The sequence below is a fragment of the Dipodomys spectabilis genome, unplaced genomic scaffold (genome assembly GCF_019054845.1).
Source record: "Dipodomys spectabilis isolate Male_0828 unplaced genomic scaffold, ASM1905484v1 ptg000069l, whole genome shotgun sequence".
In the NCBI taxonomy this organism is placed as follows: Eukaryota; Metazoa; Chordata; class Mammalia; order Rodentia; family Heteromyidae; genus Dipodomys; species Dipodomys spectabilis.
In genome coordinates, this window is record NW_024870746.1 from 793,056 (window position 1) to 808,868 (window position 15,813).

Genomic DNA, 15,813 nt, shown 5'->3' on the forward strand with positions numbered 1-15,813 from the left:
ACCAACACAGTTGGCCTAAATTTGATCATGTAGCAGAGGCCAACTGCTCTATTCTTTTGTAGCTGCTGAAAAGATACTATGAACTAGCAGGCAGCTCATGTCTGTCATCCCAGCTCCTAGGAAGTCAGGGGCTGGGAGGATGGAGTTTCCAGGCTAACTTGGGCAGAAAGTAGCTTATTAACAGCAGAACAGAAATTTATTTTCACAGATCTAGAGCTTAAGAAGTCTAAAATTAAGATGATCCAACAGATTCTGTATCTGGCAAGGGCTCAGTTTCTGATTCATCAAGAATACTTTCTAGCTGTATGCTTACATGGCAGAAGAACAAGCCAGTTTTGTGTGGTTTCTTTTCTAAGAACACTATCACTGATCAGAATAACACTGTCCTCATGCCTAATCATCTCCACAAAGTCTCACTTCCTAATACCATCATCCAGGGTTAGGAATCAACATATGAATTTTGGGGAGACAAAAACATTCAGATCATATGACCAACCAAATGCTACCATGTAATGCATGACTTGCTAAAGAATATGGGAAGGGAAGACTAATTTAAATGTGAAGAAACTCCCAGTGGTACACCTGGTTTTCATTAGGCTGAGGTTGCTGCAATTTTAGCACCACAGACATTTTGGGACAGAAAATCTTCTGTTGTAGGAAAGGGCTGCCCTGTCATATAGAACAGACAACAACATCCTTGGTTGATAAATGTCTTGAACTACTGAATGCTAATAGCACACAACCCCCTCACCCTGGTAAGGACAAAATGTCCAGGGGACAATACTAAATGTCTTCTGGGGGTGGGGAGAAGTTGCCTACAGTAGATACTAGCTTACTAAATACACCTCCACTGCTTTTTTTAAATTCTATGGGCAACAGAAGGAAATTCCTTATCTAAAGAGAGCAGATTTACATTGCCAAGTTAAAAAGAATGCACGATTACAGCTGAACTTCCATGATCACTCTATACATATTTATTTATATTTGCCCATCTCCATTATTCTAACAAAATGCTGGGACATATAAAACAGTGTTGATGCTCAGGACAACAACAGCTGGTATTGGGAATGATTGAGCCACATTGTGGGTGAATAGTGTACTTTTATTTGTCAGGAGCCTTTGTGATCCCAGACTTCAGGGATCTAGACAAATCCCTTAGCTCCATGACCATGTGACCAAGGAGAACCCTTACATCTTGCATGTGTTTGAGAAGAATGCGCATTTGGTGATGCAGATGAGGGTCTGGAGAGGAGAAGCCTGCGTGCTCAGAAGTGGAGGTAGGCAGTGGAGGTAGAGGCTCAGAGGGCTTCTTTGGAGATGTTGCTGGAGCAGCTTGTTTCTGAGGAGCTGGATTCCAGGTAGAGGATGTGGTAGAGCTGGAGGGACCTAGATTATAGAACAGGAGGCATACCTAAGAGTAAAGTGTAACTCTGACACCTGTCTTCATCACTCTTTCCTATAATCTGGAAGTGATTGTAGGGTTCAATGGCAACAGGGACTTATGGACTATAGTGTCTCTTCTTATCTAAATTTTAATCTGAGCCGGGCGCTGGTGGCTCATGCCTGTAATCCTAGCTACTCAGGCTGAGATCTGAGGATCGCGGTTCAAAGCCAGCCTGGGCAGGAGAGACCGTGAGACTCCTATCTCCAATAAACCACCAGAAAACCGGAAGTGGCGCTGTAGCTCAAGTGGTAGAGCACTTGCCTTGAGCTGAAGAGCTGAGGGACAGCGCCCAGGCCCAGAGTTCAAGCCCCACGACCGACCAAAAAATAAATAAATAAATAAATAAATTTTAATCTGAAACTTGGCTATCTGTATTTGACAATCTTTAGAGATGAGGCTTCATGATTAGACAGCAATTACTATTAACCAGTTTCTCCTTTTCTCAAGTAGGCTCGTATTCTCTGAAGCATGGTTGTGGTATCTAGTATATGAAATGTCTAATTCCTCATCCTTGTACCAGCCTTGAGCTTTTGGGGAGCATCTGTGCTAGTCCCTGAGCCACCTCCTTTTCAGGATGGTATTACTTGTGGGGTTGGTTCAAGTGAAGTTGGCCTAAAGGAGATATTCTCTGTGATCTCTTCCATCACTGGGGACTCTGGTCTGTTCCTGCTCTCCTGTGTCTCTTCTTTACCTATTTACTCCAAACTCTAGCTGATAGATCTAGTTATCCTGTTCCCTCTCCTCATTTTCACACACACACACACACACACACACACACACACACACACACACACATACACACACACCAGACACATACACATTAACTTACCCTGTACCCTTATCTCCAACTCTGGGCTGTGTTTCCAGACTTGGCCATCATCAGTGGCTGCCTCACACCAGTAGGACCCAGAGTGCTCTACTGAAGCTGTGGGGATCTGGAATTCTGAGGAGAGGCCCCTGCTGCGAAGTATCCTTCCATCCTTGTAGAAGGAGTACAAGAGGTGATGGGCAGCTGACCTCTGTGGGGACAGCTTTGTCTGACAGCTTAGGGTCACTGGACCTCCCTCTTGGGGCTCAGCAGAGAGCAAGGCTGTGAGAACTGGGGCTGGAAACAGTTCTAGGGGAAAGAAGCCAGGGGAGAAGAGGTCAGCCATATCTTAGATAGATCCATGAAAGGAAGGCAAGGTACCCCTTGTCACACGGCCTCTCTCATTTTCATCAGAAATGGGCTCTGTTAGAAAGGTTCTATTTAAACTTAATAACTAGATACCCAATGTGTAAATATCAGGCAGTAGAAATCTGGGTGGTAGACACAACACACTAGACTCTGAGTGGAGCTAAATGGCCTGAAAAGGCCTTGCTGAGACTTTACCCCTCCTGAAACCCAACCTGGGCATTTGCCAGCACCCTCTCCTTCAGGCTTCAATGATTTTTCCACCTCTAGGTCAAGGAAAGACAATTTCCACTTCCCTCATCTGTCAATTCTGCAGTCACAAAGCTGCTTCTAGTTCTCACCTTGGACTGTGATAGCCACAGTGGATGCTGTTTCTGGGTTCCCTAGAGCCGAGCTTCTGAAGATGCCACTACAGTGGTAGTACCCACTGTCTGCCTCTTGCACCAAAGCAATGGAGAATTCCTTGTTAGGTCCAGGTAGAGCCAGGGCTGAGCCATCTCGGTAGAAGGTGACCTCAGTCAATGGCCAGTCTTGCCAGGCCTGGCAGCGAAGAACCAATGGGTCTCCTTCAAATATGGGTGCAGCTGGACCTTGGAGGATCAGCCAGTCTGTAGCCCAGAGCAAGAGCTGAATGTCATCGGTGCTCTCCTTTGGAGCCCTCCAGTCACGTACACAACAGGCTCCCCTAAACTTTGAAGGTCCAGATAATTCCCCCTTGGGGTGTTGTGGGGGGGTATGTGGGTATGTGTGGGTGTGTCTGTTTGTCTGTACTAGGGCTTGAACTCAGGGTCTCTTGATCTTGCTGCACTTACTCAAGGCTGGAGCTCTACCACTTGATCCATACCTCCACTGCTACCTTTTGGCTGGTTAATTGAAGATGAGAGTCTCAGGGACTATTCTGGCAGGGCGGACTATGAATCATGTGCCAGCCTTCTGAGTACTCAGCGAGGATTACAGACATGAGCCACCAACATCCTGCTAATTCCTGCCTCTAAATTACCTATCTCAGTGGTCCCTGTCTCTTGAACTTTCCCAAGCAATGACAAAGACCTTCTTCTGTCTCCCCCTCTACTCCAAGACTTATCTGTAACTATGAAATAATTCTTTGCTTCCAGCTGGAAGCTAGAGTTTTGAGTTTCTCACCACATTTCCTTAGCCTGTCTCCTACCTCCATGACTGACTTGGTGAGGAATGTGGAATAAATTCTCTAGGGCCTAGAACTGAGGACATCTTGACTTCTGGGGCCTGAAGCTGGGGAAGAAATTAACTCCACTCATGGACAACTTCCTGAAGGGCACTTTCCTAGTGAGCTGTGGGGCTAAGGAGGGCTTTTAGATACTAGGCAGGTCTTCCCAGAACCTCACCATAGGACACAATCAGATGAAAGGGTTCACTGAAAGTGTAGCCAGCTTTCCTTGGGTGGGTCGTCTCATCATCAGGGTGACAGCTGCTCTCTCTGGTACTGACAGTTTCTTCACATTTCAGAGTGGTCTCAAAACTGGCAGCTGAAGAGGCATGGTCCAGGAAGAACCAGAAAATGATGTTGAAACTTAGAGAAAGGTGAGAGGAGGAAATGGCCTTTCACAAGGGTTCCTCCCCTCTCCCAGGAGAACCATTCTTTTTTTTTTTTCTGGTCAGTCGTTGGGCCTCAACTCTGTCTAGGCGCTGTCCCTCAGCTCTTCAGCTCAAGGCTAGCACTCTACCACTTGAGCCACATCACCACTTCTGGCTTTTTCTGCTTATGTGGCACTGAGGAATCAAACCCAGGACCTCATGCATGCAAGGCAAGCACTCTACCACTGAGCTATCTTCCCAGTCCAGAACCATTCTTTTCAGAGTGAGAATAGGAAGATACCAAGGATTCCTTTACAAGAAAACCCCTAGGGATCTTCAGAAGGATAGTCTGGACCTTGGTTCATTGTTTCCAGATGCTGTATAAGAAATGTGGTTGAGGGAAGAGGTTGGACAGAGAATGGCATCCAGTTGTTATTGAAGAAAAACAGAGGCCAAAGACAGCCACAAACCCAGCCAGCAATTTCCAATATGTTCTCTACCTTATTTGTTTTTTTATGTGTGTATGCCATACCAAGGAACTTAAGACTACAATGAGAGCTACATCTCCACTCCAGCATTTTGCTGGCTAGTTGGAGATAAGAATGTCTATAAGCCCGGCGCTGGTGACTCACACCTATAATCCTAGCGACTCAGGAGGCTGATATCTGAGGATCATGGTTCAAAGCCAGCCCAGGCAAGGAAAGTCTGTGAGACTCTTATCTCCAGTAAACCACTAGCCGGGCGCTGGTGGCTCACGCCTGTAATCCTAGCTACTCAGGAGGCTGAGATCTGAGGATCGCAGTTCAAAGCCAGCCCGGGCAGGAGAGACCGTGAGACTCCTATCTCCAGAAAACCGGAAGTGGCGCTGTAGCTCAAGTGGTAGAGAGCTCGCCTTGAACTGAAGAGCTGAGGGATAGTGCCCAAGCCCAGAGTTCAAGCCCCACGACCAACCAAAAAAAAAGAATGTCTATAATTGACCAGAGCAAATTAAATAACATTTCTGGCTTCTCTGTGACCACTCCTTGTTCCCCTTTTATCCCGCTCTCCCTCTTGCAGCCATATGGCCATCCATGTATACTTCACTTTTACTCCATCCTCTTCTGTCCCACTTACCTTTGTTTCCTTCCATTTCCAGTGGCCCTGGATTCTTCTTTGATTTGGTAAGTTCCTGTGCTTAACTCTGCTTCCCAGTTCCTACCATACCATACCAAATGCTTTCTTAAAATTCTCTCATATCTTGTCACTTTAACTAAGTATCACTATCCCACAATACTGTGAAATTTGTGAAATTTATGTAATCAATCTCAATAAAAAATTATTTTAAAAAATTCCCTCATATCCCCTCTTCATTACTCTGCTAATATTTTCAATTCCTCTACTGTCACTCAACTAAACTCAGCCTTCTCTCAGTTTTTGCTTTTTAAAATGAAACTAGAAAGATTGACCTCCCTTACGACCCAGTCATACCACTTCTAGGCATCTACCCTGAACAACAGGAACCAATATACAAGGACACGTGCACTTCCATGTTTATTGCAGCACTGTTCGCAATAGCTAGGATATGGAAACAACCTAGATGCCCCACCACAGATGAATGGATCCAAAAATTGTGGTATCTATACACAATGAAATATTATACAGCCATTAGAAATGACAAAATAATGGCATTTGCAGGGAAATGGATGGAGCTAGAAGGAATCATGTTGAGCGAGGTAAGCCAAGAACGAAGAGACAAACGGTACATGGTCTCCCTGATAAGTGGATGCTAAATCCAAAAGGTTAGGTGATACGACAAAACTAACAGGACTTAAGAAACAAAGAACTCCCGCTCATCTGGTTGAACCACTACTAAATATCCCCATGCTGCTGATCACATGTATGGTGTATAACATGTGTACACTGTTATATATCACAGACTGTGATAGACAATTTGCTCCAGGAAAGTTAGAATGAACATGTGACTTTGAAATTATGTAATCACTTAATCACAATCAAAAAAAAAAAAAAACCTCGGAGAAGGGAGGGAGGGAGGGGATGGTAGGGGGAAAACAATGGAGGGGGTAACAATGTTCAAGAGGAAGTGTACTCATTACCTCACTCATGTAACTGTAACCCTCTGTATAGTATCTTTACAATAATAAAATAAAATAAAATAAAATGAAACTAGAGTGGTGGACACTGGTGGCTCATGCTTGTGATCCTAGTTTTCAGAAGGCCAAGAGCTGAGGATCCTGGTTTGAAGCCAGCCAGAGCAAGAAAGTCCATGAGACTCTTAACTCTAATTAACCACCTCCCCCAAAAAAACCCGGAAGTGGAACTGTGGTTCAAGTGATAGAGCACTAGCCATAAGCACCAAAGCTCTGGGACAGTTCCCAGGGCCTGAGTTCAAGCTCAAGGACAGCACACAAATAAAAATAAAAATATGGCTGGAGGCATTCATCAGAGCACTTGCCTAGCATGTTCAATACCAACCAGAAGTTCAACTCTCAGCACCATAAACAAAATAAATTAATATATACATGCACCCACATACATTCATATATATTCCGCACATATATATTACATATAACTTTGTTGGATACAGGCATTTTCACTCAATAAGCCTTATTGGTAAGTGTTATCATTCATTTTACAAGGGAAAAAAACTAAATTTAGAGATATTAAAAGTGACTGTCAGGGGGGGAGTTCTCAAGATGGCGACGGGGCAGTAGGGAAACGCCACAGCTCTCTCCAACCAAAAAGAGAGTTCGAGTTCCAACCTTTAATCTCCCCAAGAGACCGACAACAACAAAAAGACGAACACTCAGAGAAAAACCAGAGGTGGAAAATAACAAAAAAAGAAAGAGAGGAAAAGAAGAATTTCAGAACAGAGAAGAGCGAAGACCCCTCCCCCAACCTTTACTGGCCGCGCGGCAGTGCGCCAAGCCGCCGGCCAGCCGGCCCGGCAGGGGCTGCCGGAGCCACAGAGACACAGGGGGCTGCTTGCAGATCACCAGGTACCGGATTGCAGAACAGCGGATCGCCAGGAACAGAGAAACCTACCAGCCGGGAGTCTCCAGGAGGATCCCACCCCACCCATCACTCTCCACCGGAGCGGAGAGGCTCCATCCCGCCAAAGCCGCCCGGCACCAGCAGCGCCACGAAGGGACCTGTCCGCAGACCACCCGCCCAATCGCGATCGCAACGACCCGGCGGGGGGCCGCCCAACCCAGCCCGCAACCACCCCAACTGAACTCGGACTGCAACAACAACTGACCGACTGCAACAACAACTGACGACCTACAGGGTGAGTACCCATCAGGGGACAGGGAATCCATCAAGGGAGACCAGAGCTGGAGGGAATCCCCAGACCCTGACCTAGACTCCCTACCCCAACACCCGGACCACAGGACCCACTAAAACTGGGAACTGTTCGAGAGCCCCACCAGCCGGTGGAGCACACTCTGCTGGCCAGGCCAGAGCAAGAGCGCCCCGGGAAGGGAGCTTAAATGCTCAAGCCAGGAACAGTGCCCCTGGGTCAAGACTACCAACAGTAGAAGAAATTTGAACTGTGTCCTCCAGGCTGCATAACCAAGGTGGTATACACATTAGCACAGGCCTAACGAGCGCGCTCCAGGCTGGGGCCGGAACCAGGCCAGGGGACCGGCGCCTGAACAAAGCAAAAAGGGTCAGAAGTGGGGCTGTGGCTCAAATGGTAGGGTGCCAGCCCTGAGCTGAAGAGCTGAGGGACAGCACCCAAACCTAGAGTTCAAGCCCACAACCAGCCCAAAACAAACAAACAAAAACACATCAGGAGCCCATAGCAGACTCCAGTATTTGGGAGAGTGCATCCAGAGCATCTGATCTTCCCAAGAGCACCCGCAGGAGCAAACACAAGCAGTCTAGGCTGCTCAACCCTTCCAAAGGCGGGAATTGCTACAGCAGAGAGCTGAGAATCCTAAGTGAATAGCAGCTGGAAATAGGCTCCCAACAGAATCCAGATCAGACACAGACTCTCTCTACCAATAGAGAATCAGCAACCAAGCAAAGACAGACACACCAAAACAAGATTGAAGAGCAGTCTCCTGAACCCCCATGCGAAAATCACAGAGAAAAATCACAAGGTTTACCACTACCCAGGACAGCAAGCTCACCTCAAAAGCCAGCAGCCACGCAGGGGAGAGCCCCAGTGGGAGCAAAGCAGGAATGGAAGACAAAAACTACATCCAAGGGTTGCTGGAGGCAATGACTCAAGAAATAAAGCGAGAAATGGATCAGAAATTGAAAGAGCACAAGGATGAACTATCAAAAGATATACAGGATATCAAACAAAAATTGGATGCAAAAATAGAAGCTGCACAAACCTCAGTAAGAAGTGAGATAAACGCCAAATTAGAGGTAATGCATACTGATATCACCTCATTGAGAGGTGAGATCAGTACTCTGAGAACCAACATTGAATCCATAAAGGGATCCATTTCCACCATGCAAACCACAATAGAAGCCACGGTCAACAGAGTGAATGAAATGGAAGGTAGAGTGTCAGATACAGAAGACAGAATACACCAACTGGACCAAAAAGTGACAGATATGGAAAAATCACTCAAATTAAACCAAAGGGAAATTCAAGAGCAAGCAGATAATGCTAAAAAATTTAACCTTCGCATAATCGGAGTGGACGAAGGTGAGGAATTCCAGAGCAAGGGAATGCAACACCTATTTAACAAGATAGTCAATGAAAATTTTCCCCACCTCAAAAACGACCATCTTAACTACATCACAAAAGCTTATCGAACACCCAACAAGCAAGATCCCAGGAGAAACACTTCTAGGCACATAATAGTAACAATGATGGATCTGAATAATAAGGAAACAATCCTGCATGCAGCAAAAATGAAGAAGGAGCTATACTACAACGGGAAAAAAATTAGAATCACTGCAGATCTCTCCACACAAACAATGAATGCAAGAAAAGCCTGGGAAAGCACCATACGAGCCCTGAGAGCCAATAACTGCCAACCCAGACTGATATACCCGGCAAAGCTAGCATTCACATTCGATGGAGAACTGAAAACTTTTAATAGCAAAGAAAAACTAAATGAATACATAAACATTAAGCCAGCATTACAAAGAATTCTAAGAGGGGGGACACAACCTGAAGAAAGCAACCAGGAACTGGGACCTGCCCCAAACAGGCATTACTCAAAGTCTAACTGAGCAAGCACAGGAGGAAAGGAAAGAAGAAAAACTTAGGAAAACGGAATGGCAGGGACAACAATGCATCTCTCTATACTTTCTCTTAATATAAATGGGCTGAATTCGCCAATTAAAAGAAAACGAACTGAGGACTGGATCAGAAAACAAGACCCATCCATCTGTTGCCTTCAGGAGACCCACCTCTCAGCCAAACATACAAACAAACTCAGAGTGAAGGGGTGGAAAAGGATCTACCAATCAAATTCCCCCAATAAGAAAGCAGGTGTAGCTATCCTGATATCTGACAAAATAAACTTTTCATTAAAATCAGTACAGAAAGACAAGGACGGACATTACATATTAATAAAGGGAACAATCCAAGAGGAGGATATAACCATCATCAACTTATATGCCCCAAATATCGGTGCACCCAGATATGTTAAACAAATGCTCTCAAACTTACAGAATAAAATAGATCCCAATACGATAATACTAGGAGACTTTAACACCCCACTCTCACCAAAGGACAGGTCTACCAACCAGAGGATTGGCAAAGAGGCTACCGAATTAAGTGAGGCCATACTTCAAGCGGAATTAACTGACATCTACCGAGTATTTCACCCTAAAACAACACAGTACACATTCTTCTCAGCAGCTCATGGAACTTTCTCCAAAATAGACCATATCATAGTTCATTCAAGGAACTTAAGCAAATACAAAGGGATCGACATAATCCCCTGTATCCTATCTGACCACAGTGGAATCAAGCTAGCTCTCAATAACAAAGCATACCGCAGAAATTTCTCTAATACATGGAAATTGAACAGCACACTCCTTAACAAGGCCTGGGTAACAGAAGAGATCAGAGAAGAAATAAAGCATTTCCTAGAACTCAATGAAAATGAAAACACCTCACAAAGAAACTTGTGGGACACAGCAAAAGCAGTCCTGAGGGGCAAATTTATTGCCCTCAGTGCCCACATCAAGAGAATGGAGACAGACCAAGTAAATAATCTCATGTTGCAACTAAAACAGCTAGAAAAACAAGAAAAAATGGGACCTAAAGCTACTAGACGAAGCCAGATAACCAAATTGAGAGCAGAGATTAACCAATTAGAAAATCAGAAAACCATAACCAAAATAAACCAAACAAAAAGCTGGTTCTTTGAAAAAATAAACAAAATTGATGGCCCGTTGGCAAGATTAATTAAAAAAAGAAGAGAGGAAACCCATATTAATAGGATTAGGGATGCCACGGGAAACATCACAACACGTACCCAAGATATCCAAACAATTCTAACAGACTACTTTCAAAAGCTATACTCTCTAAAGGAAGAAAATCTGGCGGAAATGGATGCATTTTTAGAGAAATACAAGTTGCCCAAACTGAGCAAAGAAGAAGTTAACCAATTAAATAAGCCAATATCCTATAATGAGATACAGGAAGCTATCAAAAGTCTTCCAACAAAAAAAAGCCCAGGACCAGATGGATTCACAGCAGAATTCTATAAGACCTTTAAAGAAGAACTAATACCCATACTCCTCAAGCTCTTCAGAGAAACAGAGAAGGAGGGAGCTATCCCAAACTCATTCTACGAAGCCAATATCACACTCATCCCCAAACCAGGCAAAGACCCAACCAAAAAGGAGAATTACAGGCCAATCTCCTTGATGAACACAGATGCAAAGATCCTTAACAAGATTCTAGCTAACAGAATCCAGAAACACATAAAAAAAATAATACACTATGATCAGGTAGGCTTCATCCCAGAGACACAGGGATGGTTTAACATACGTAAGTCAATAAATGTAATCCAGCATATCAACAGAGCCAAGGTCAAGAATCACATGATTATCGCCACAGATGCAGAAAAGGCCTTTGATAAAATTCAACATTCATTCATGCTAAAAGCTCTGGAGAAAATAGGAATAGAAGGAACATTTCTAAAAACAATAAAAGCCATTTATGACAGACCAATAGCCAATATTATACTTAATGGGGAAAAGCTACAACCAATCCTCCTAAAAACAGGAACAAGGCAAGGATGTCCACTGTCTCCACTCCTCTTCAACATAGTCCTAGAACCCTTAGCCAGGGCAATAAGGCAAGAAAAAGACATTAAAGGGATCCGCATAGGGAAAGAAGAAGTGAAACTATCCCTTTTTGCAGACGACATGATACTATACCTCCACGATCCCAAAAACTCCATCCCCAAACTTTTAGAAATCATAAGTCACTTCGGCAAAATAGCAGGATACAAAATAAACCCACAAAAATCAGTTGCCTTCCTATACACTGATAACGCACAGGAAGAGAGGGAAATAAAGGGAGCAACCCCATTCACAATAACCTCCCAAAAAATAAAATATTTAGGAATTAACCTAACCAAAGATGTAAAAGAACTATTTAATGAGAACTATAAAAAGTTAAAGAAAGAAATTGCAGAAGACACTAGGAAATGGAAAGACCTCCCATGCTCCTGGATAGGCCGACTTAATATAGTAAAGATGGTGATACTTCCAAAATTAATATACAAATTCAATGCAATTCCTATTAAAATCCCAATGACGTACATCACTGAAATACAGAAAACAGTCCAAAAATTTATATGGAACAACAAAAGACCTAGAATAGCCAAAACAATTCTAGGGGATAAAGACAATATGGGAGGGCTATCCATGCCGAACTTCAAACTCTACTACAGAGCTATAATCACAAAGACAGCATGGTACTGGCACAAAAACAGACCCGAAGACCAATGGAACAGAATAGAAGATCCAGATATAAATCCACAGGCCTACAGCCAGCTGATATTCGACAAAGGAGCCAAAGACATACAATGGAAGAAACACAGCCTCTTCAACCGCTGGTGCTGGGAAAACTGGGCAGCCACATGCAGAAAACTAAAAGTGGACCCCAGCCTATCACCATGCACCAACATCAACTCAAAATGGATTAAAGACCTTAACATTAAACCTGAATCTCTGAAACTACTGCAGGACAGAGTAGGAGAGACACTTGAACTAATAGGCACAGGAAGGAACTTCCTGAACAGAGTCCCAGGGTCACAACAAGTTGGAGAGAGACTCGACAAATGGGACTACCTTAAAATAAAAAGCTTCTGCACAGCTAAATCTATCGCAACTAAGCTAGAAAGACAACCAACTAATTGGGAAAAAATATTTACCAGCAATATATCAGACAAGGGGTTAACATCCTGTATATACAGGGAACTCAAGAAACTAATCCCTCCCAAACCTAACAAACCAATTACTAAATGGGCAAGGGAACTAAAGAGGGACTTCTCAAATGAAGAAATAAAAATGGCAAAGAAACACATGAGGAAATGTTCATCATCCCTGGTGGTGAAGGAAATGCAAATAAAGACAACCCTGAGATACCACCTTACCCCAGTCAGAATGTCCCACATCCACAAATCAGCCAACGACAAATGCTGGAGGGGATGTGGAGAAAGAGGAACCCTATTACACTGCTGGTGGGAATGTACACTTATACAACCACTTTGGAAAGCAGTCTGGAGGGTCCTTAGAAAGCTAAAGATTGACCTCCCTTACGACCCAGTCATAACACTTCTAGGCATCTACCCTGAACAACAGGAACCAATATACAAGGACACGTGCACCTCCATGTTTATTGCAGCACTGTTCGCAATAGCTAGGATATGGAAACAACCTAGGTGCCCCACCACAGATGAATGGATCCAAAAATTGTGGTATCTATACACAATGGAATATTATGCAGCCATTAGAAATGACAAAATAATGGCATTTGCAGGGAAATGGATGGAGCTAGAAGGAATCATGTTGAGCGAGGTAAGCCAAGAACGAAGAGACAAACGGTACATGGTCTCCCTCATAAGTGGATGCTAAATCCAAAAGGTTAGTGATACGACAAAACTAACAGGACTTAAGAAACAAAGAACTCCCGCTCATCTGGTTGAACCACTACTAAATATCCTCATGCTGCTGATCACAAATATGGTATATAACATGTGAACACTGTTATATATTACAGACTGTGGTAGACAATTTGCTCCAGGGAAGTTAGAATGAACTTGTGACTTTGAAATTATGTAATCATTTAATCACAATCAAAAAAAAAAAAAAAAAAAAAAAGAACCTCGGGGAAGGGAGGGAGGGAGGGGATGGTAGGGGGAAAACAATGGAGGGGGTAACAATGTTCAAGAGGAAGTGTACTCATAACCTCACTCATGTAACTGTGACCCTCTGTATAGTAGCTTTACAATAAAAAAATAAAAAAAAAAAAAAAAAAAAAAAAAGTGACTGTCAATAATGTAGAGTTAGTAACTAAAAAAGGGGCTTAAAGCCAGAGCAGCTGGGCACTGGTGGCTCATACCTGTAATCCTAACTACTCAGGAGGTTGAGATCTAAGGATCATGGTTCAAAGCCAGCCCAGGCAGAAAAGTCCCCATGAGACTCTTATCTCCACTCAAAACCGGAAGTGGTGCGGTGGCTCAAGTGGTAGAGCTCTAGCTTTGAGCATGAAGAGGCTCAGAGACAGCACTCAGGCCCTGAGTTAAAAGCCCCACAATCCCCCTCCGCCCTCCCCCCCCACCCCCTGCCCCCGCCACACACACACACTCACACACACACACACACACACACAAACCCCACAGGGCATCTGATTTCATGTCTGCAGTTCTTGCCACAAAACAAAACCCAAAACCATTAAGCTTGCCCACAAATATCTGTCAGTTCAGTGGAATATACAGACATATGAAGAGATTATTTCATCATGAGAGAGAACATGAAAATAAGAGGTAACATAGGCAATCATTGGGGCAGAACTGAGAGTTCAAAGGTTTGTGGAAGAAAAGCCCATGGAGGCTGTCCTAGATGAGCCCAGAAGCGCATCTAGGTCATAGAGTGAGGTAGCATTTCAGGTGGAAGTAGCAATATAAGAAAAAAACCTTGGGGCTGGGAAGGTGGCTCAGTAGTAGAGCACTTGCCTTGCATGCATGAGGCCCTGGGTTCGATTCCCCAGCACCACATAAGCAAAAAGAAAAAATGCCGGAAGTGGCGCTGTGGCTCAAGTGGTAGAGCGCTAGCCTTGAGCTGAAGAGCTGAGGTATAGCACCTAGGCCCAGAGTTCAGGCCCCACTACCGGACCCCCCTTCCCCCACCAAAAAAAAAGGAAAAAAAGAAAAGAAAAAACCTTGGGCACAGGAAAGAATCTGACATGTAGTTGTAGGTTATAGAGATTCATTAGCACATAAGTTGTGAGGCTTAGAGAGAAATAGCAGAGCTGAAGAGACTTGATATAAAAGTGCAGGAAAGGAAAAAGAAGGGAAGGGAGGGGAGAGAAGAGGATAGAAACCATATCATGAAAGAGTAGAAATTGTAGCTAAAGAAGGCTGGCTAAAGGTACTTTTAGGATAGAAAAGATCTGAAAATTTTAACATTCAGCAAGAGCCATTCATTCCTGCACCAGACTCTTTTATATATGCCTTTTTGAAAATCCCACCTCAGATAGGATAAGGTCAAAGTCCTTTAGGTCTTTTCCAAAAGTCAGACATAGCACCATTAACATGCTAACATTCAAACATTACTTACATGGCAACATCTGGGCTGCCCAGAGTATAGACAGCAAAATGTAGAAGACCCAGGATGTAAGGACACAAATTGGCTTCATGGCAACCACATGTAAGTCTCTTGCAACCCCAACACACTGATTTTCTTCAATATGAAACCTCTCAAATTAGAAAAGAGGAAGTAAATCTAACTGTTTTATCTCCATGCACCTGGCATCGTTTGTGATTGGCTTTTATCAATCAGATTTGGCTAGGTTGGTACTAGTGCCATCTGCATCCTTATGGTTGGGGATGAAATGCTAGCATTCTCAGCTGTTCAAAAAGATCCCTCAGAGAGCTAGGCATAGTGGTGAACACCTGTAGTCCTATCATTTGGAAGGTGGAGACAGGAGGATCAAGAGTTAGAGCCCAACCTGGGCTACATAGTGAAATTACCATCAAGGAAAAACAAAACAAAAAACAGAAAAAAGACCAAAGTGATCATGCATCAACCTTGAGCAAAAAAAAAGGCAAGCAAGACCTGGAAGCCCTGAGTCCCAGTACCAGCATTTTAAAAAGAAAAGAAAAAGCCGGGTGCTGATGGCTCATGCCTGTAATGCTAGCTACTCGGGAGGCTGAGATCTGAGGATCACAGTTCAAAGCCAGCCCAGGAAGGAAAGTCTGTGAGCCTCATATCTCCAATAACCTACCCAGAAAAAAGCCAGAAGTGTCTCTGTGGCTCAAGTGTTCGAGCCTTGAGCAAAAGAAGCTCAGAGATAGTGCCCAGGCCTTGAGTACAAGCCGTAGGATGGGGTGTGGAGGGGAGAAAAAGAAAGAAAGAACAATCTCAGTGGGAATATGAATACAGATCAGAAAGAATCCTCTGGAAAAGATAAAAGCTAAAAAAAGAAAGA

General features: G+C 43.9%; 1 protein-coding gene across 2 annotated transcripts; it reads right to left on the reverse strand.

Annotated features, from left to right (window-relative positions):
- Positions 1–951: 951 nt before the first annotated feature.
- Positions 952–15,073, reverse strand: Fcrla (Fc receptor like A). Of its 2 annotated transcripts, none has more exons than XM_042681828.1 (5): positions 14,943–15,073; positions 3,983–4,123; positions 2,960–3,226; positions 2,274–2,561; positions 952–1,386 (listed from the first exon to the last, which is right to left on the reverse strand). In XM_042681828.1, the coding sequence occupies exons 1-5, from the start codon at positions 15,019–15,021 to the stop codon at positions 1,103–1,105; spliced, it is 1,059 nt and encodes a 352-aa protein (XP_042537762.1). In that variant the 5' UTR covers positions 15,022–15,073; the 3' UTR covers positions 952–1,102. The 2 variants fall into 2 exon arrangements, with proteins under 2 accessions (XP_042537762.1, XP_042537761.1); XM_042681827.1 differs by having other exon boundaries at positions 2,960–3,232.
- Positions 15,074–15,813: the final 740 nt, after the last annotated feature.